Here is a 23,099-nt window from a genome sequence, read left to right as displayed (position 1 = left end):
CGCTACTCACAATATTTCCTGTCTGTATTCTACTGGCATCACAATCTGGTGAATGTCCACTCATTTCTCATCTGCACTAACCTGCCAAGGTCTCCATTTACGCCTTAAGATTCTATCCTTAAAATAATAGTATTCTGGAATACATTCTGATTCATTTTCAAAGAAGGATTTATGATATAAATATGATATAAGCCCTTTGTCATCTCATCTTTTTTGTTGTTAGCTCCATTAGTCTTTCAGAACAAAACAACTCTGCCTATCCCAGATGCCCAAGTTCTTTAAGGACCGCAACTTCCCCCCCACGGTGATTGAGAACGCCCTTGACCGCGTCTCCCGCATTTCCCGCGACACATCCCTCACACCCCGCCCCCGCCACAACCGCCCCAAGAGGATCCCCCTCGTTCTCACACACCACCCTACCAACCTCCGGATACAACGCATTATCCTCCGACACTTCCGCCATTTACAATCCGACCCCACCACCCAAGACATTTTTCCATCCCCACCCCTGTCTGCTTTCCGGAGAGACCACTCTCTCCGTGACTCCCTTGTTCGCTCCACACTGCCCTCCAACCCCACCACACCCGGCACCTTCCCCTGCAACCGCAGGAAATGCTACACTTATCCCCACACCTCCTCCCTCACCCCCATCCCAGGCCCCAAGATGACATTCCACATCAAGCAGAGGTTCACCTGCACATCTGCCAATGTGGTATACTGCATCCACTGTACCCGGTGCGGCTTTCTCTACATTGGGGAAACCAAGCGGAGGCTTGGGGACCGCTTTGCAGAACACCTCCGCTCAGTTCGCAACAAACAACTGCACCTCCCAGTCGCAAACCATTTCCACTCCCCCTCCCATTCTCTTGATGACATGTCCATCATGGGCCTCCTGCACTGCCACAATGATGCCACCCGAAGGTTGCAGGAACAGCAACTCATATTCCGCCTGGGAACCCTGCAGCCATATGGTATCAATGTGGACTTCACCAGTTTCAAAATCTCCCCTTCCCCCACTGCATCCCTAAACCAGCCCAGTTCATCCCCTCCCCCCACTGCACCACACAACCAGCCCAGCTCTTCCCCCCCACCCACTGCATCCCAAAACCAGTCCAACCTGTCTCTGCCTCCCTAACCGGTTCTTCCTCTCACCCATCCCTTCCTCCCACCCCAAGCCGCACCCCCAGCTACCTACTAACCTCATCCCACCTCCTTGACCTGTCCGTCTTCCCTGGACTGACCTATCCCCTCCCTACCTCCCCACCTACACCCTCTCCACCTATCTTCTTTACTCTCCATCTTCGGTCCGCCTCCCCCTCTCTCCCTATTTATTCCAGTTCCCTCCCCCCATCCCCCTCTCTGATGAAGGGTCTAGGCCCGAAACGTCAGCTTTTGTGCTCCTGAGATGCTGCTTGGCCTGCTGTGTTCATCCAGCCTCACATTTTATTATCTTGGGTTTTTCTTTTACCATCTCATCAAACTTCAATTCATTCATCGTTCTCTTTTGCTTTCCCTTCTTGTTTTAGCCTATGGCTGTGGGATCTTGTAATTCCACAGTCTGGAAAAATTGCAGGGTAGTTTTCTTTTAACTCCTCAATTCCTTGGTTTTCTTTTTGATTCTCGCCTACAATGGGCATCACTTCCACCTTTCATCCAACTGTATCGTTCCTAAGAATAAACAGTATTCCTGGAGTTGCCAATTTTTCCATCAGTTCCACTTTCCCAGTTTAGAATGGATTTTGCAGCCTTATTTTACACAGAGGAACATTAATTTTCTTTCCATTTATTCTGCAAATTACCACTCTCTCAGACAGGAGTGCAAACATTTTCAACTCATTCTATAGAGACTGACTAGCTCCTGTATCACTCGATATTTTATCTTCTTTACCTACTCCCCCTGTTTTACCTGAGTAAACTTTATCCACACGGGTGAAGTTTTTGACAAGATATCACACTATCTTACTACCCAGCACACTGCTGCAGCTCTCCAACTTCTCTCGGGATTTCCTTCTCTACGTCAATTAATCCCACAGGTGTAGCCTCTTTTACCACATCCTTTTTCCCAGGACCTTTCTTAAACCAGCAGTAGTGTGACTTTGTGTGTGACTTTCACCTCTTTTCCACCCTCTTGGTTTGTTTTTCCACATGTGATGAACTGTTCCCAGTGTGATCTGCTTTTTGTGTTTCATTGAAGGATCTCTGTCTTTCCCAATTTCTGTTCCTCTTGGAATGAAATTGCTGGTGGAAGCTAAGTGTCAATTTATTCATATTTTTATGAGTATTCATCTTCCATCTCTGTAGCTCTTCTCACTGTTTTAACTCTCTGTTCCTCAACCTGATTTCCTATTATTTCTCGTTTGCTTTTTCGTATTTTCCTGACACCTCCTCTGACAGCACTCTGCAAACACCTCACTCGCCCTGCCTACCAACTTGGCCTGAATTAACATTACCCACAGTCTCTGCTCAGCCAATTTCTCAAAGGAAATGAAAGAAGGCTTCTACATGGTTTTCACTGAATTTTGGTAATGTTTGGGCACATTTGTATATATTCCTTCCAGGCTTTTGGCCCCGATGAGTTTACTCATCATCACTGCTATCTTGTACTTCTACTTTTCATTTGAAGTCTTTTTGCTTCAAGTTACAATTTCATCTTTTCAACTCAAGCATTCTTTCTCTTTTTTTCTCTCCTAAATCCAGTTGCCTTATTTGCAATTTGATTTTTTTCTAACTTCACTGTTTTTCTGATATACCTAACTGCTCTAACTCCGTTACAAGTTCAGCTTTCTTCTTATTCCTAGTGAAACCCAATTTTAGTATCTCTGCTAATTCTAAAAGTATCAAATTTTCTGTTTTTCTAAACTTCATTGGAAAATTTAGGAAGCATCTTCAAGTCCTGGAACCCCTTTAACAATGTTAAGAACCATTTCTCCACTTCTGATTTAACCAACAACAAGCAACCAAAATTAAACAGATTTTCCACTTCTCACTTAAGTTTTACTTAAAGATCTAGGACATTAGTCTCCAAGTGTGTTTAAGTCTGATGAAAACTTTCATCCCCCAAATCTGTTCAAATCTGTCCAAATCTGCCCAGATCCATTTACATTTGTCCAAATCTGTCCGGATCCACCCAAATCCATTCCAAATTGTACAGGCCTGTTCAGATCCTGATCACGAGCTCCTAATCTGATATAAAACGGAGATTGACCCTTCCCCCCACTGAAACACCCAAAGCGCAGCACCTTGCCCTATAATCTACAGAAGGAGTGTGAAAAGTAGTGTAACCTGCCTTTAAGCAACTTCTAGCTGTCAAACAAAATAAATTCCTGGCACTCACTTTGCCATCAACAAGTAACAATTTATTTATCTAAGTCTAACAGTGAACAAATTAACTAAACTTTTAACAAGCCAAATAACTACTAAATATTCCCGAACTGTAGGAAACAAGATTCTAATGATATGCTGTTTCAATAAACACACGCCCCACTTATAAAAATAATGAAATAACAGAATTTAGCCTTTTGAAACCACAACCAGGTTACGTATCTTCTGGAATATTCTGTGCTTTCTCCTTTGAATGTTCTGTCAGGAACACCTTCTCCATCAATTCTTCCATCTGGAATATTAACTAATTATTCCATAGGCACCTTTGATTTTTAGATGGTGCTTTCTCTAAGACTTAGCGAAGACAATTCTCTCTTAAGAGCTGAAAGCTGTTAACTCTGACAAATGGCAGTTAGTTCTCCTGTCTTTGTCCAACTTCCCTTTTCTTCAACACCCTTGATGACGTATCAATTTCTTACAATAGAATTGGTCTGATGTTGTCAAAACCATCAGATTTAAATTTAATTGTTTTTTGTTATCTACGTGCCTGATTCAAATTGTTGTCTTAGTGAAAACTACAGCTTGGTCCAGTCTTTTGATACAAATGATTCAATTTGGGTGCTCTCTATGTACTTGCAAACATTCAAGCTGCTGCTCACCTCCTTTTTAAGTCTCTACGCATAGAAAAAGCATATTATCTTTTAAAGAGATCATGCAATGCTTTTCCTCTTAGTATTTTACAAAGACCAAATTCTAACTTACTGCCTCCTAATCCACAAGTGCTCTACACAACTTCTTGACGCCCAAGAAACCCGACACTGACCTAGACATGTTGGCCCACTAGGTCAGCACAACATCTAAGATTCATTCTATCCACCACTGTCACCTTTGACAGGAGCGTGTGCACCATCTTCAAGATATGTAGCAACATCTCACCAAGGATCCTGAGACAGCACCTTTCAAACCTGCAATGTCTACTCCTCGAAAGGCAAGGCAGCATATACATGAGAACACCACCACCTCCAGTTCTCCCCCTGGCTATGTACCATCCTGAATTGGAACTAATTGCCTTTCCCTCACATGTGATTCAGAATCCTAGAACTTACTCCCTAATTGCATTGTGCATGTATGCACACCAAACAGACTACAATGGTTCAAGAAGTCAGTTCGCCATCACTGTCTCAAGAGCACATAGTGATGGGCAATAAATGCTAACCTAGCCAATGAAGCCCATATCCTGCAAATGAATTTTTAAAAAGCACCCGAGTTTGAGGCATTAATATCGATCAAGAAAAATCCATGGATCCACTATTGAGCATTGGAGAACCACATTATAAATTTTTTTCCAATCCAAAAACTAATCATTCACCACTTCACTTTTGTTTTCCTTTCATTCTCTTCAAGTCCATGTTGCCACTGTCACTTTTAGTTATGTGTTTAAACTTCACTTTAAGCTTGTTATGCAGCATTCAACCTCTTTGTTACCACTATAAAAAGCTGAATTAAATCAGATCACCACAGATTTTCTTTAACAAATCACCGCAGTTTTCCATAATCGATCTACTTTTGTCCAAGTGAAAGATATTTTAGTACAGGTTGATTGACATTGCACGCCAGATCTTTTCCAGCTGTCTGCCTGGGTAAACAAAAGGGAGAGGAATGTGAGCACAGTCCAACTCGGCCAAGAAGGAAAGTACTTGAAGGAAAGGCTTCCTCTACATTGGGGAAACCAAGCGGAGGCTTGGAGACCGCTTTGCAGAACACCTCCGCTCAGTTCGCAACAAACAACTGCACCTCCCAGTCGCAAACCATTTCCACTCCCCCTCCCATTCTTTAGATGACATGTCCATCATGGGCCTCCTGCACTGCCACAATGATGCCACCCGAAGGTTGCAGGAACAGCAACTCATATTCCGCCTGGGAACCCTACAGCCTAATGGTATCAATGTGGACTTCACCAGTTTCAAAATCTCCCCTTCCCCAACTGCATCCCTAAACCAGCCCAGTTCGTCCCCTCCCCCCACTGCACCACACCACGAGCCCAGCTCTTCCCCCCCACCCACTGCATCCCAAAACCAGTCCAACCTGTTTCTGCCTCCCTAACCTGTTCTTCCTCTCACCCATCCCTTCCTCCCACCCCAAGCCGCACCCCCATCTACCTACTAACCTCATCCCACCTCCTTGACCTGTCCGTCTTCCCTGGACTGACCTATCCCCTCCCTACCTCCCCACCTATACTCTCTCCACCTATCTTCTTTACTCTCCATCTTCGGTCCGCCTCCCCCTCTCTCCCTATTTATTCCAGTTCCGTCTCCCCATCCCCCTCTCTGATGAAGGGTCTAGGCCCGAAACGTCAGCTTTTGTGCTCCTGAGATGCTGCTTGGCCTGCTGTGTTCATCCAGCCTCACATTTTATTATCTAGGAAAGTACTTGTCACAGTTTGACTTATGTTACTTGCTTTTTAAACTAAGAAGAAACAGCAGTTCTTCAGTTTGCACAGAACATACCTTTAGTACATAGAGCATAGAACATAGAACATTAGCACAGTACAGGCCCTTCGGCCCTCGATGTTGTGCCGACCTGTCATACCGATCTCAAGCCCATCTAACCTACACTATTCCATGTACGTCCATATGCTCGTCCAATGACGACTTAAATGTACCTAAAGTTGGCAAATCTACTACCGTTGCAGGCAAAGCGTTCCATTCCCTTACTACTCTCTGAGTAAAGAAACTACCTCTGACATCTGTCCTATATCTTTCACCCCTCAATTTAAAACTATGCCCCCTCGTGCTCGCCGTCACCATCCGAGGAGAAAGGATCTCCCTATCCACCCTATCTAACCCTCTGATTATTTTATATGTTTCAATTAAGTCTCCTCTCAACCTTCTTCTCTCTAATGAAAACAGCCTCAGGTCCCTCAGCCTTTCCTCATAAGACCTTCCCTCCATACCAGGCAACATCCTAGTAAATCTCCTCGGCACCCTTTCCAAAGCTTCCACATCCTTCTTATAATGCGGTGACCGGAACTGTACACAATACTCCAAGTGCGGCCGCACCAGAGTTTTGTACAGCTTCACCATAACCTCTTGGTTCCGGAACTCGATCCCTCTATTAATAAAAGCCAAAACACCGTATGCCTTCTTAACAGCCCTGTCAACCTGGGTGGCAACTTTCAAGGATCTGTGTACATGGACACTGAGATCTCTCTGCTCATCTACACTACCGAGAATCTTACCATTAGCCCTGTACTTCAAACCTTTTTTCATATTTCCAGTTGTAATTTATGGCAATATGGTGAAAACTGAAAGGATGATAAAGAGCATATTCTGAATGCTTTGAAGTCAGATGGCACTTTGAAGATCATTTACTGTTCCTGATCACTGAACTGGTTTACCCCCTACGAAGAAACAAAATAAAGACTCACACATTTTATTTGTAAAAGTATGGTGATTTCAAATGTGTCATGTCTAAAAGGAGAAGTGACCCATGTTGTGTCTCAGAAACGTAGACATAATATAGCAAAGTACATGTTTTTGTTATTTACCCGTTTTATTCTCCCATTTCAGTGCTCGTCAGACACAACCTGGGAATAGACATTTCCTGCCAAAGGCCTCTCACAATACTTAAGAAGATTAGAAATAGAAGTGTGAATAGGCAGAACAGCCTCTTGAGTCTTCTTTGCAATTCATTCAGTCTATAACAAAACTATTATGTCTATTCTATTTCCCTGCCTGATCCCTACAATTCTTAATTGTCTTACATATAAAAAAGAGATCGAAAAATGTAAGTCTTGAAATTACTCTTTGATTGAGCACTACAGTTCTCCCAAGATTCACATCCTCTGAGTGAAGAAGTTTCTCCTCACTTCAATCCTAAGTGACTGCCCCCTTAAACTGAGGCTGTGGCTCCAAGACACAAGGGCCCAGGATCCACTCTAGGGACAGAGCACAAAAAACAAGGGTGGCATTCTAGTGCAGCACTGAGGTAGTGCTGAAATTTATTGGTTATTGGAACATTGCTGTTTATGGGAGTGTGCTTTGTGCAAATTGGATTCCACATATCGCACCTTACAGCAGTGATAACGCTACACAAAAAAATTAGTGTAGCAGAAAAATGATGGCCTAATGGTATTATCACTAGTCTATTAATCCACAGACCCAGGTAATGTTCTGGGGACCTGGATTCAAATTGCACCATGGCAAATGGTGGAATTTGAATTCAATAAAAATCTGGAATTATGAGTCTAATGATGACCATGACCACATTGTCAATTGTTAGGAAAACTGACTTGGTTCACTGATGCCCTTTAGGGAAGGAAACTGCCATCCTTACCTGGTCTGGCTTACATGTGACTCCAGACCCACAGCAATGTGGTTGACTATGAACTGCCCTCTGGACAATTAGGAATGGGCAATAAATGTTGGCCCAACCAGTAACATCCACATCCCATGAATGAATGAACGAAAAACTAAGTGGCTGTGAGACTTTAAAGCATCCAGTCATCGTATGTGTCCTAAAAACATAATAATGAAAAGGAGCAGCATTGTGAGAATGTCATTGGGGTGACACAGTAGCTCAGTGGTTAGCACTGCTGCCTAACAGCACCAGGAGCCCGGGTTCGATTCCACCCTCAGGTGATTGCCTGTGGAGTTTGCACATTCTCCCTGTGTCTATCGTGGGTTTCTTTTGGGTTCTCCGATTTCCTCCCACAACCCACAGAAGTACAAGTTAGGTGGCCATGTTAAATTGCCCATAGTGTTCAGGGATGTGTAGGTTGGGTGGGTTATACGGGCATGGGTCTGGGTGGGATTTTCTGAGGATGGGTGAGGACCTGTTGGGCCAAAGGGCCTGTTTCCACACTGTAGAGACTTTATGAAATACTATGAAATGAAATTCACTTGCTAAGACTAATGTGTTCAAATCTCACAACAACAGCTGGTGGCATTTAAATTCACTTAATCCTTACATTTGGAATTAAAAGCTAGTCAGAATAATGGTTCCACAAAACTATCACTGATTGGTGAAAAATCCATCTGATTCAATAACGTCCATTAGGTCAGGATATCTGCTGTCCTTACCTGATCTTGCCTACATGTAGTGAGACCCACAGTAATAATATTGACCTTTTAAAATGAACTAAGCTACTCAGTTCAAGAGCAGTTAAGTCTGGGCAACAAATGCTAATAATGTCCAGGTTGCATGAATGAAATGAAATACAAGCTATGGCCTTGCTAACTTGTGACTCATTTAATATAAATTTGGTTTGTTTCTTTTCACTTTCCCCTGTCTTTTCATCATTGAGATGGCTATTCTTAAACTTACACCTATACCTTTATCAAATTTACTCTGTAGCTTCTACCAACTGGAATAGTTAACACTCCTAATGGCGAGGCTTATTCAAAAGGAAAGCAAAGCACATAACTGACTTTTACACTAACGTTTTCATTGTGGAGCTCTTGTGTTTTAAATAAAATTAATAATACAAATAAATGAGGGACACAAATAAGGTATACTCACATTCAAGCTCCACTCTTTGGCCTAGCCTCAGACCGAGCAAGGTTTCCCCCGAAGATTGCAAGATGATAAATTTTACTCTTCGTTGGCAAAAATACAACAAATATCATAGCCTTAAAAGCGATGGCTCTGTGAAATTTGCAGACCTCTGTGCCTGTTATCCCTACTTGAAATTTTGAGCGCATTCAGAAATTCTTGAAAGTGGCAAAGCTAACCATTTTGTTAAAAAATGCCAAAGCTACATTTTATAACTGGGAACACCACATCAAATAAATTCTGAATAAATATTACTACTCCTTCACTGTCACTCAGTTAAATTCCTGAAACTCCCCTCCTAACAGCACAAGTGGGAGCAATTCTACACCCAAAGACTGCAAGGGTTTGAGAAGACAGCTCACTACCACCTTCTTCAGGGCAATTGGGTACAGGAATTAAATGCTGGCCCTGCCAGCAACACTCACATCCCATGAACAAATAAAAAAAATTGTTGAAGATTCAAAAGATGAATTGATGAAAAGCTACGTCAGCCAATATTTCCCTAACTCTAATAATTCATTAATATTGCCTAATGTCTATTAACAGTTTCAGAAAGTTTATTAATCTATTGCTAAAGCTGAAATCAAGTATTAATAATCAATACATACACTAATAAATATTGTATTATCCAATATTGATTTATTAGTTGAACCTCAAATGACAAATCTCATTCCCTGTTTTCTCAGAGAATAACAATTCACTGGAATAACATTCTGCTTTGATTTCCTCTTCCCCTTATCTCCAACGGGGATTCCACCTGGATTATTGAAGAGCTTAAAATTTGACACAATGCGTTGCTCTAACAATGCATGTGAATATGCCTAAAATGAACTGCAGAAATGGGAAAGCACCCTTTGGAACTTTGGGAATGTTATGCTCCCTCTCTGCCGAAGTCATTGTTACCAGCTGAACCTCAAAGACATCAAAGGAAAAAGAAAGATGACACCACCTTTGAGAAAAGGGATGAAAAGAAAGTGCCAGCGAGAAACATCTTACTTGCTCTATACATTTAAATTTAATGGTAGTGAAACTACTTGTCAAGCTGTACTGTAAATTGAGTCAACATCAGATAATCAATGAAGTATAACATAAATATCAAACTCTAAAGAATATTTTCACTGTGCCTTTATATGAAGAGGCTGATTTTGATAATGGGTTAATTAAATATTTTTGTCAAATCCTCTGAGGGTATTTGCATTGCATAAATGACATCTATTGTATAATGAGCTCTGTTGTAATCAAATTTTAGAAGCCAAAGACATAGATTTCCTACTCTTTTGCACTTTCTTTATCTTTTCTCCCGTCCTCTCATTACCTTTCTCCAACTCCCTGACCTTAATTGTGTTTTTTTATGTGTCACAGCAGATACCCAATGATTGAGTCCTTGACTGTGGATTCACTTTCTTGTCTCTGAGAGTTAAAACTGTGCTCCAGACTGTGCTGATTATCGGAAACCAGAGCTCGCACCCTAAATACCGAGCTGACAACCAGCGCAGCACTCATATGTAATGTGTGTAGGTGGCCTGGTCTCATCTCTCCTCGTATAGGAGTCAATAACAACCTCATGATACCGAGAACTAACACTCTGCTGCTAGACATTGCAGATTCTCTGATGCATCACTAGTCCATGAATATTTCAATTACTTCACATTATTCTCCAAGGATATGGTGTGATTATATGAAAACAACAAATGAATACCTGATTTAAAGAAAGCATCGCAATGATGGTGCTCATGTAAGATGATGACGGGGTAGAGGGGAGAAGGGAGTTGAGGCAGTGGAGGGAGAGCGGATTGTCACTTGAGATTGGAAGAGGAGTATCCACTTTATTGTCCAACCGTTTATTCCTCTATCATTCCCTCGCGCCTGGCTAGCTTGTCAATTTTTAAGTGTGTATTTTCTACCTGCGCATTCCAGCTCCTTTAGCTATTCATGGCCTGTTATTCCTTTCCGGTTATCTGGTAATATCTACAGTCACTAAGCACTTCATAAGTAATTTTAAAATTGTGTGATTGTTTTCACTTTCTCCTGATTCTTCTTTCTAAAAAAAGCAGTTCAAATCTTTAATGAGGGTCGGTAATAAAAGCTGGCCAAGCCACATCCAGAATGAATGAGAAAATGGAACTAGACCCAGACATTAGCTGGACTGTTTGCTCCACAGGGACTGCCTGAGTTGCTAAAATTTGTAACTTTGTTTCCAATTTGAACATCAGTCTGTTTAATGAGAGAATGAATGTCTTTTGCCTGATTTCCTAGGGATCTTGATAGAACCATAAATATTGTCAGCAATGATTGCTGCTTTATTCTTTGTCTGAAAATATTGTTTTTTTTGGTGGTATTTAACAAATAACATTTTGTTGCTGTTAACAAATAACATTTTGTTGTTGGCCAATGTTTGTGTCATTTGGATGGACAATACTTCTCACAGTACGCATTGTCATGTCTTCACAGTGGGGTCAGTATGTTTGCGATGCTCACCGGCATGTTACCATTTACGGTGGAGCCATTCAACATTAAGCAGCTGCACCAGAAGATGATAAACGGAGACATTAGTTCCATCCCACCAGAGATCTCCTCAGGTATCAGACATGTCAAATACCTGGAATGATGCATGGCACATTAATGTTTTTGCAGGGATTATCCATAGCACCAGAATGGCTCCAGCATACATGTGTGTGTGACCCATGATACCAGCTGGCTGTGACAGGAAATGCCACCATGCCAGAGTGTTTCAAGGAGCCTGGGGGTAAGGGGAGGAGACTGAAGATGACTGAGTGGAGTGTGCCCTCCTTGATGGCACCTGTCACCAACACTTCCTGGGCACTGTGTCACATTGAGCATGTCGTTCCTAGAGGCATACCCAGAGGTTGGGGCTACTGCTGTATCTATCACTCCACCCCACTCCACCACCAACTTCCCTTCCCATTGCCAGCTCCCTGGCCAGGTTATTTTTGCTCTCCATCAACAGCCGAAGGAATGGAGCTGTCACTCAGGCTTCACTGCTGCAGCCTTCCTCCAAGTCTCCCAACCTGACCCTATCCCTCCCACTCAATACGTGACATGATTCAGGTCCCCCTTCCCTCCCTGAATGCAAGATCCATTCAGTTTGATACAGTCTTCCAGCTGCACCATCACCAAGATGGGTTACAGCTTTCTGCCACTTCTGAATGATTCTCCTTCATGTGGGCATGACCTTTGTGACACCAAGGAATGTTGTTGGCGGTATCCACAGCCTAGTTCTATACCAAAGGTGCATAAGGACTTGATTATAATGGGCTGGGATTTCACAACCTGAGGTGGCTTAAAGATGAGGGTAGCTACTTCACACTGATTCTCTGGTACATTCCTGCCACCGAGGAACTTTCCCAGGAGGTGGATAGCCTGCGCAATCCACAGAGGCAGGTGGGAGGATAAGATCATTAACACGCAATTAATGGTTTTTTTATAGGACATGCCCCCATCATGCTTGGAAATAACCATCACTGTGTTGCTGAGGCAGAGCCAGGGAAGACCTTCAGAACTGAAGGCTTCATACTTCAAAGTAGGAACCATGGCCAGGAAAGGAAATCCCTGTGGAGCAAATGATGCACCAGGATAGGTTCCCTCTACCCAACATCTGCAACCAATCTGATTAGGCCAAGAGCATTGAGAAGCCTCATGCTAGTGTGTACATGTTGTCAATTAGGAAGCTGACTCAGGAAGGTCACACTATTGGCCTCTCTGCTGACAAGTGTGGGATCAGGATCTCCACTTAATCCTGACAACAGGCTCCTGTTGCTACAGCAAAATCCAACCCATCTTTTCCAGTGTGTATATGAATTCTTCGGTTACATGCCATCTGCCTCTTGCATATTACTGGTACTCCCTTGACATTATATCTGAGGGCCTTCGGTGAAGTGGCCAATGAGAAACTTGCATCGTGAAATACTTAGCAGTGATAATTTTCTTTATCACCTCAGTTTACTGATTGATCAATGCTAATGGATGTGATCTGTTTGCTCTAACTGTTTAAGCTGAGGAGCCTGAAAAGTGCAAAATTCTTGGCACCCTGTCAAAGTCCCCTAGAAAGAAAAATAAATGGAAAATGTTGCCGTAAATAGCATCCAAAATATTTTCTCTCTGAGAGCTATGGTGTAATCACACTTCCTGTTCCCTCTGTAAACTCTTCAATTTGGAAAAAAGACAGTTTAATATTTTAGCTGAAACACAATATCTCCAACAAGAGCATTGCAGTGTTGGCCTACCATATGTTCTCAATCCCAGAATGAAGCCTGAGTCAGGAGCCAGAGCGTTGTTTAAATACTGGAGTTGAGGTGGGTTCGGGCTTGGTGTGGAACTTGGAGGTGGCATTATCATGCATCTACTGACTTTGCCCTTTGAGATCGTATGGGTTGTGGGTTTGAAAGATGCCTTTCAAGAGCCCTTCATGACTTGTTGCAGTGCATCTTGTAGCCACCAGCTGCCACTGCATGTTGGTTGGTGAAGAAAGTGAATATTGAAGATGGTGGATGGAGTTCCGATCAAGTGGGCTGCTTTGTCCTGGATGGTGTAGAGATTTTCAAGTGTGATTGGAGTTGTATTCATTCAGGCAAGTGAGTAGTATCCTATCGTACTCTTGACTTGCGTTTTGCAGTTGGTGGACAGGCTTTGAGTAGGCAGGAGATGAATTACTCATTGCAGGACTCCTAACCTCTGACTTGTATATGTTCCCATAGCATTTATATTGCTAATTCAACTCAGTTTCTGAACAGTGGTAATCTCTAGCTGGCAACTTTAATTAACATTTATCATTAATTTAAAAATTTTTGGAGAAGGGCAAGCATAATTTGCTGCTTCTAAACTGCCTCTGTCATTGAATGAAGATTAGATGTGATACATGTCTCAGGCCTTCTTATTGAGCTAAAGCTATAGACAGGTTGATCTTATCTACAAAAGTACAAATAAACAGGTCATGGATTATAAATAATGACAGATACAAACAGGTGGAGTTCAGATCATTGTATGATGAAGACTTAGTGTTTTGGATGAGACCTAGTGGAACACCTCAAGCTTTATCATAAACATGATACATATGCCTCACCGATTTGTCATGTATGTGAATGTAGTTCAAGGCTCTGTGCTTTTCTCTCAGGAGCTGTACACTTCATGCTTTCCTTGCTTGAACCTGACCCAGCCAAACGACCCACTGTCAGAGAAGCAATGGAAGAAAAATGGTTAAATGAAGGTTTCATTCGAAGACCACTGCATTCCGTTGTTTACAAGAACAGGTACTTAGTAAAAGTGAACTGTAGAACCTCTGAAACATTGTAAAATAAATATGTCACAAATAGATTTGGAAAAATATCATTTTGCTTTAGGAAGGATTTTATTCTCAAAATTCAATCTGTTATTACACTAAACATGAAAGATACATAGAAGTACATTGGGGCATCAAAGAATATTTAAGTCAACTCTTCCCAGTGCCTCAAGCCTTTACATAACACTGTACATTCTATATGTCATTTCATTTTTTGACAGTTTTTTTAATTGAAGATAGGCAGCATAATAAGATCAACTGTATAACATTTGACTTATCCTACTGGGTTTTTCTTGAGGGGAGATGGGGGCACTGGGGTAAGAGGGGGAAATGTTCAACTTCTGTCCACAATTAGTGAGGAGGGGCAGGTATATGCAGAAGCTGATGATATTAAACATATATCATCTTGAGGGGCACTCTTCTCATTTCCATTGAAGCTGTGTTGGCTGCTCTACACCTATTCATACTCTTCACTTCAATCTTAAGGGGAATATGTTTTTAGTGATAGCAAGAACTGCAGATACTGGAGTCAGAGTTAACACAGTGATGAAGGGTCCCGACCCAAATCGTTGATTTTCCTGATCCTTTGATGCTGCCTGACCTGCTATGTTCCTCCAATTCCAGAAGATGCTTTTGGTGACAAGGCCCAGTGTATGAAAACTAACTTTGTGAAAAACAAGGAGGCTTTCCAAAACCCTTGAGTACGTAAAACCCTTCAGCCACCCAGAAATTGACTCTCCAGAAACAGACCCCAATAATTTTTCACTAAAGACATTGTTCTTTAACCACTGAACTTACGTTGAATCCACGTAGATTCTCTTAGGCGTATTCAACTGCTGTATCTTTATTTTTCTTGGGAATCATATTTTTATTTACTTTATTTTGGATAGTATGTGTTGCAGCCTACTGTTAGAAAAATAGGTCAAAATTGTTACAAAGTTGAGTACTTCCGGCATTTGATATCAATTAACCTGCAATAATGCAAGCATGTTCGATATAAACGAAATTTATTAACATTGTGGCAATAATCTCACTGAGTGATAATGTCATTATTTTCTAGACTGCGTTCTGATGAACTGAATTCAATGGTTTTAAACTTTATGGCTGAGAAAACAGGTTTAGGGCTTACAGAGATTATCAACACATTGATCAATAACAGGCCATCCCCCAGCATGGCAACTTACTATTTGTTACTGAAAAAACTGGCTCGATACCAAAAAGGAATAAAAAACAAGAAGGTACAAAATATCTGTTAATCTTTACTTTGGAACTCTTTCCATAATGTTAATTCAATCTTCTTCATTGAAAAATAGTGGCTGTTTCTTCCAAACTGTTTGTGATTTATTACCAAGATTTTTTGTTCTTTTCTTCAATGCGCAGAAAATTGTGTCAAGAGGGTGTAACTTGTCATCTAAAACTCTTTGCATTGAACAGGCAGAAAACATTTCCCCCAATAAAAGGCCAACTCAACAGGTACATTGATATTAATTATCTCTTTGAAACATAGAAACATAGGAGAAGCAGGCCACTTGGCCCATTGACCCAGCTCCACCATTCAAGATGATCAAGGCTCATCCTCTTTCCCAATTCCATTATCTGGCTCTGTTCCAAAAACCTTTTGATTTCTTTAGCTTCTAAAATTCTATTTCTTTCTTAAGCATATTAAGTGACTTCCCACCACAGTCTTCTAAGGTGGATTCCACAGTTTCACCATCTTTTCAGTGAATAAATTTTTCCTTGATTTGATTTGTAATGACCTACCTCATGTTCTGAGACCAAAGCCCCTTGTCCTGGAAGCCCCAGCCAGTGAAAACAACATCCCTGTGTCATGCCTACCTCCTATTTTTAGAAGGTCTTTACTGTTTATTTGAGGTAAAGACACACCAGGTCTGGGAATGAATACAATCCATGCTACAGCCAATTGGCGTCAGTGCCAAACAGGTACAGCCTGTTCGGAGCCTTGGCAGCTGAGATGTGGAGAGGATGGTTCTTCTTATGAGACAATATGGAAATAGGGGTCACCCAGTTGAAGCAGAGATAAGACATAATGTTTTCTCAAGGAGGGCCATGAGTCTGGAACTCTCTTCCCAAAAAGTTGATGGAAGCAGACTTTGAACACATCTAAGGCAGTGGTAGATATATTCTCAGCAAACAAACGTGTGAAAGGTTATCAGGAGTAAGCAGGAATGCAGATTTAAAGTTAAAATCAGATCAGTCATGATCTTTTAAATGGGGGAGCTGACTTAAGGGGCTGAATGACCTACTCCTGTTCCTGTTTGTGTGGCCATATGTAACTCTGCATCTTTTGAGAAAGGAGAATAGCAATATGAATTAGAGGCGAGTCCTGTGGTATGTTATCACTATGACCACCTTTAACCTACACCAGCCACTCAGGCTAGGGTGTCAGAAAGCGACAGGTAGATGCATGATTCAGAGGCTGCCAGTCAAGACTTGATCATGGCCAGGATGGGCTGTTGGAATTGTCCTATGAGGTGTGACTTGTGGCATCGATATCAATGTTTGTGATGGTTAATGAAGGACCATGATGTACTGTGATGAAAAGGCCCGAATGTGATAACTCTGATGAGTTCCGTTTTGTTCTGTCTCCAATTGTCTTTTGCTGTGAAGAGGCTGGACGTGTGGGCTCAGTAAACAGATGTTTTTGCGGCCATGAGAAGAACATAGAATAAATACCCTTGGAATGTGCTTTGGCACTTCTCAATCATGCAACTGAATTAAACTTGCCACATCTCAACATCATCATTGGCAAAATGCCACTATATAATTGTAGTCGTCCAGATTTTGGCAGGCGTCTACACCCACTGCGTGACTGAGCAGGTTAACGTCAAAAACAGCCGCTCTAGGATGGGTATGTAGCTATTGCAATTTAATGACCTCCTGCCTAGCAGCATCTGGAGGACAGTGAGGATTACAGTTGTGCTCACAAGGCACCAACTCTGAAGCTTTCTTTAAATTAACACATGTATATTATCACTGCAATACAGCATTGATCTTTAAATTCCCCAGATAGCACTCATTGTCTTCTTATGCAACAAACCGGTCAACTGATTGTGCTCCTGTGCTGTGGGAGAGTGCCCACTGAGATCCCGGATGACAACACTTAAAACATATTCCATTTTGGATCCTTAATAGTCATAACCTGATTTAGGATTTTCAGATGAGATCAGTGATATGTTATCTGCTGTGCAAGTTGGCACTTCGGCAATTGTTGACTCATTTGTATTATCATATCTCCAGTTAAACGTGAGTAAATGTCAAAAAGGTAAATTAAGGTCTCTAAATAATGGAATAATGACAAACCTGACAAGCCTATAAACTTGAGTGTACTTATGCCCTGTTTCTCACCCGGGATTCCTTAGACTGAAGCTTTATACGTGATTTAGATTGAACATTTTTTCTGGACTTTCCATAGGCCTTCCACTAAAGTTTAGAAAGGTGAGTAGGAAATTATTTCATAGTAACTCCTCCCCATGTCTCCCCACGTCCAAGGTGTAACTTCACTATAAATGAGAGAAAGGTGATAGTAGGATTAAAACAAATAAATTAACAGTGGTAGATGATAGTTCTGTCAAGGTGCAGAAATAGACTAAGGAGATTTGAGAAACATTGACAAAGATTTATTTAATGAACGTTCCAGGGACATCTATGAATTGATAGATACCAGGTGAATGTGGTTATCATATTTAAACTGAGTAACAAGCAGAATTATACAACTTGAAACTCATTATTTAAAGAAACCGAATCAGTAGTTAGTAGTAGGTTTGAGAATTACCTGTACAACAAACAAGTTAACAACAGTCAACATGGATTCAGAAGGGTACAACCCTGTCTGAGAAATCTGCTCAACCCAAATATTCTGTGAAAGTTTTCTAATCAGGTGTATCTTAACCACCAGAAGGTTCTTGAAAATGTTCCATAGGAAAGCCTTTACTCAAAGCTGCAGTAATTCAGGACAATTCAATAAACAAGAAAATAGCTGACAGGAGGTTTTGACAGAAGGGGTGGTATATTGAGTGGACCAATTACATCCCAATGTTGGGATAATTAATGATTCCAATTACATGAAATTCACAGACTCAGTGCAAATTGGTCAAATATGCAAATGATCCCAAACGAGATGCAGTGATGAAATTGGAGGCAGAACAAAAACAAAGGTTTGAGTCAGGTGAAATGGACAGAGCAATGGTAGATGCAGACGGGTAAAGAAAGCTAAATTTAGATAATAAAAATATAGGGCTCATATTCTACCTTAATTGGTGTCAGGTTAGGCCTGAGGGGCTGAATAGTGTATTCCAGTTGCTGTGTTTCTCTGAAAGGTGTGTATAATTAAGGATGAAGCTGAAAAGAACTGAGGAAGCTTAGGGACTAGACACTAAAACAAACATCAAAGCTGCAGGACGTTAAACAATATTGCCACAGCATTAGAAAATGTCAGATGCCAACAGAGATAATCACCAAACATCATTATGTTCTGCCTTGCCTTTAAATACTGAAGCCCATTCTGGTCAGTAAGCAACATGACATCAGTGGCGATAGTGTAGCAGAAGTATACATGACTGATCCCAGTTAACAACAATCAGCGTTATGAGGGAAGGCTAAGAAACCCTGGACACTATTTTCACTTTTTGGTGGTGGCAGGAGAGGTGACAAGTGAGGAATGAATTGTGTAAGAACTGGAGCGAAACTCCACCTCCCTAATCAAGCAACTACGAGCAAACTTCTCAATCCAGCAGCAATTGGCTTTTGAAGAAGGCTCATGGCACTCGAATTGTTAACTCTGTTTCCGTCTCCATGGATGCAGCTAGACCTGCTGGGTTTCTCTAGTCATTTCTGTTCCCCTGTGTTTTAGATCTCCAGCATCCTCAGTTCTTTGCTTCTTTAAGAAAGGTAGCTCCCTACTGGGAAACCATGAGGACCTAGTAATATGGGGACAATTGAAGGCAGGTATGGAAAACAAGGATGTGGCATCTGTCCTAGCCTCTGATGTCACACCCCCACCCTCTAACTTCCCCTCTCCCGATGATCCCCATCCTATGACAAGAGGATACAAAATATTCACCTTGTTATTGTTGAATACCCCAAGGAGTAGGCCTGAAGTGGTGGACTTTAGGACCTAGATGTTGTCAGTCTCTGATTGGCCAGTAACATAGGGCAACCTGGATCATGACCTTTGATTCACCGATGAACTCATCCAGACTCAGCTCTTAACCATCTGAATGGCAGATGAGTGGACAGGTATACTTGGTGGTGGGGTGGCATGTTAGTTAGAATCTAGCACACTCATCCCAACACTTCATCAAAAAAAATGGGAAAATTACACCCTTTTTTCTTAGTCTGAGAAGGAGGTGGCTGAGATATGCCAGAAGAAAGTAAACAGTACAACTAGTGAATGAGAAATACTAGGACAATTCATCTTGTGTATTTCAAAGCAGAGGTGCTGTACAACTTGTGCCTTTAATGACAAGTAGTGTTTTTTTTAATTGGTTTTTCCCGCTGGGTGAGGGTCAGTTTTCAAGAGGGCAAAGGCCCTGAGGCATTAGTATAAGACTTGTATCATTTTGATGATTGGGCCTCATTTACATTTCATTAACAGACTGTCTACATAGCTCCAATAGAGAGTGAGTGGGGTTTATCATGAGTATCTGTCTGCCCATGAGGGAACAAAAACTCATTTTTAAAAGCAAGAAGCTAGATTCAACAGGTGAACATGGTCTGCTTCCACCTATTGGCTAAAATGTCTGGGAGGGGGAAGAATCTAGTAATCTAGTACTAGAAGCAAGGCAAAGCAAGCTGTTCTCTACAAATGTTACACGATTCCTTTTCTTCCATTCATAGAGAGAAAATGCAATGCCAAAGCAGAGCAAACAGTCAGCCGTGAGAAGCCCAGATCAAAATCTTTCATCAGCATTGAATGGCAATAAACAAACTGTTGAGCAGGCACATGAGGAGAATGATAGAGAGTCCGAGACAACTGAGCAGCAGCACACATACATCCCCACAATGAAAGAGGTTATTAAAGAAGAAGAGATTGCAATTTCTCTAGAAAAGCACGACCACTGCTTCGCAGAAGGTATAACTGGAACCTTGTGATGAGCATTTTTTTTAATGTCATATAGAAATGGAACTTCTGATGACATTTGATTTTGAAGTGTTTGTTCCATTTAATTAAATTGAATTGGTTGAATATTGCAGAAGTATAATCTTATTTGATTATTTATGAATTATCTTAGTGCCAACTTATGCCAACCCATGTGCCCCACCTATTTTAATTTGTCCATCCCTGCAATACTAGACATTTCTTCAACTGATGTCATATAGAAACATTCATATTCTGAATTGTTTGTTAGCTTTAACAGCTTTGGCAGTCAATTGGTAGCTTTGACAATTTTGACAGTTATTTTCCCAATTTGAAAGTTCCTTAACATCTTTGACAGTTCCAATGGATTTAAGCACTTTTGGGCATTTGCTAAATTAAAATCTGTAGTCTGAAAGAATACAAGACCCCCCTCTAAAAGCCACTCAACTCTCCTCCCCAAACCCACCTCCACCACCAGCATCACCCCTACCACCACCAATGGCATCTGATATTCACCCCAAAGTATACCAGGGCCATGTCTACCTGTTCTCTCCTGATGTGTATCCTGGCTATCAAAACTAAATTTATTGAGATAGACTTGCTGTGACCTAGTCTGGACTGCTCAACTTGGAATCCACACAGTGAGGATGTGAAAACGTGATTCAAATGGGTACATGTGGCCACTGGAATGGCTGTTTGTCTCCAGGAAATACGTGCCTGGGATGACCACAACCATGCCCCTGCAAAAATTGGTCATGATGTATGCAAGGGCGCAACTTCCAGTGCTCAGAGCTTTTCCACATTTTTGGAAGAAATGGTTTGGCTGTTCATCTAGACTTAAGTCTCAGCAATGTAGGAGTATCTTTCACAATGAACTGGCCTTTAGTTCACTTTCTGAAGTCTTGATACAAGCGTTGTCAAGATGAAAATTATTTTCCATCAACTTCTAGTTAACAACTGAAAAAGTATTAAACATTTTCTATCACTTGCAGTTTCTAATTTTGCCAATCGGGAACTAGTATACCTTGGGCCTCCCGAGTCTTCATCTAGACGGATATCTGATCAAGCAAGTTCTGAGTTTCAAGGCAAATCAGATGAAACCTGTGGAATGGCTATAAAACAAGACCTTCAAAATCAAAAGCAGGGTACTTATTTGCAAGCAATAAATCAACAGGAGTTTGAAGGGAATCTCAAACAAACAATTGACAGTCTTGGCAGAAAAACACCCAGATCTTTGCTAGAGAGCAAAGCACATAACAGACACCCTGCAACCCAACATGAAACCAGATTTAAAGATCTTCTCCAAGCTATGGAAGACCAATCCACAACAACAAATTGGAGGTTTACGGAGAAAGATGGACACAATTTTGCAATAATTGACCCGCCTCAGCTATCCCTATTGCCAAAACTCAAACAAGGTATTTTCAAAGATAAACTCGGTCAAAAAATTAATTGGGTTGGAACACCACATCATGGAACAAATGTGTCATCACCCTTTTTGGTCAACAGTGGGAGACATGCCCTTTTACCACCTTCTCGCCAGCAGACATTGATATTCAAGAGTCTGCATCAGTCCAAGGAGAGGACACAAGCTTCTCTCACCAGGAACATTTTCAAAAGGGACTGCATTCAGCTCAGGGCACCTCAGCAACCAACAGATTTAAATCTACCAGTGCTTACTCCAGCATTACAGTCAAAGTCAGACAAGAAAGGTGGAATACTAAGGCTAGACTTTATGTAAATAATGTAACAAAATGAGGATCAATGGGCAGGAAGGTTCTGATTTTTGGCTATTTGTAGTGAGACTTTAAATTTGTTGTTTTATTCCCAAAATAAGACAAACCTTCCTGTGTTTCTTAGAGAAGATTGACAAACAATTATAAAAATGAAGAGATTGCCTGTGTAATGACCTGATAAATAAATAGTTTCTTATGTACTTAGAAATACAGAGAAATTACACAAACAAATCAGCCAGTTCTATTGGCATTTTCATTCCATTTGAGAATATGATCCAAATCAATTTTAAATGACCTGCTTCCATATCACTTTATAGTCTTTTTCTTCATACATCTATCCTATATACTTTGGATGCTTTTCTTACATTTCTTGGGATGTCAGCATTGCTGATAAGTCTGGAATTTATGGGTCATGCTCTTTGCTCTTGACAGAGTATTGCTGGGTCTTCTTCAACAGCTACAGTTTATGTGGTTTGCTGTTAATGAGGGACTTCCAAAATGTTAACCAGCATCAATGTAATGATAATAAAATGTGAGGCTGGATGAACACAGCAGGCCAAGCAGCATCCCAGGAGCACAAAAGCTGACGTTTCGGGCCTAGACCCTTCATCAGAGAGGGGGATGGGGGGAGGGAACTGGAATAAATAGGGAGAGAGGGGGAGGTGGACCGAAGATGGAGAGTGAAGAAGATAGGTGGAGAGAGTGTAGGTGGGGAGGTAGGGAGGGGATAGGTCAGTCCAGGGAAGACGGACAGGTCAAGGAGGTGGGATGAGGTTTGTAGGTAGCTGGGGGTGCGGCTTGGGGTGGGAGGAAGGGATGGGTGAGAGGAAGAACAGGTTAGGGAGGCAGAGACAGGTTGGACTGGTTTTGGGATGCAGTGGGTGGGGGGGAAGAGCTGGGCTGGTTGTGTGGTGCAGTGGGGGGAGGGGATGAACTGGGCTGGTTTAGGGATGCAGTAGGGGAAGGGGAGATTTTGAAACTGGTGAAGTCCACATTGATACCATATGGCTGCAGGGTTCCCAGGCGGAATATGAGTTGCTGTTCCTGCACCTTCGGGTGGCATCATTGTGGCAGTGCAGGAGGCCCATGATGGACA

The 23,099-nt window shown here is 41.7% G+C and overlaps 1 protein-coding gene across 3 annotated transcripts in view; it reads left to right on the top strand.

Moving 5' to 3' along the window:
• LOC125452263 (hormonally up-regulated neu tumor-associated kinase homolog A) overlaps positions 1 to 22,507 on the top strand; it is a 43,263-nt gene extending 20,756 nt beyond the window's left edge. Inside the window, exons 5-10 of one of the 3 annotated variants that reach the window (XM_048530452.2) lie at positions 11,326 to 11,453; positions 14,006 to 14,141; positions 15,231 to 15,408; positions 15,605 to 15,643; positions 20,027 to 20,261; positions 21,260 to 22,507. In XM_048530452.2, coding sequence (XP_048386409.1) covers positions 11,326 to 11,453; positions 14,006 to 14,141; positions 15,231 to 15,408; positions 15,605 to 15,643; positions 20,027 to 20,261; positions 21,260 to 22,008 — 1,465 coding nt within the window. In that variant the 3' untranslated portion in view covers positions 22,009 to 22,507. Of the gene's footprint in view, positions 1 to 11,325; positions 11,454 to 14,005; positions 14,142 to 15,230; positions 15,409 to 15,550; positions 15,644 to 20,026; positions 20,262 to 21,259 lie in introns of all 3 variants that reach the window. The other 2 variants (XM_048530451.2, XM_048530453.2) reach the window with 2 other exon arrangements.
• Positions 22,508 to 23,099: the final 592 nt, after the last annotated feature.

Source organism: Stegostoma tigrinum, chromosome 4 (assembly GCF_030684315.1).
Source record: "Stegostoma tigrinum isolate sSteTig4 chromosome 4, sSteTig4.hap1, whole genome shotgun sequence".
In the NCBI taxonomy this organism is placed as follows: domain Eukaryota; kingdom Metazoa; phylum Chordata; class Chondrichthyes; order Orectolobiformes; family Stegostomatidae; genus Stegostoma; species Stegostoma tigrinum.
The sequence above is the reverse complement of the archived record's forward strand: the minus strand, read 5'-3'. Positions and strand labels throughout refer to the sequence as shown.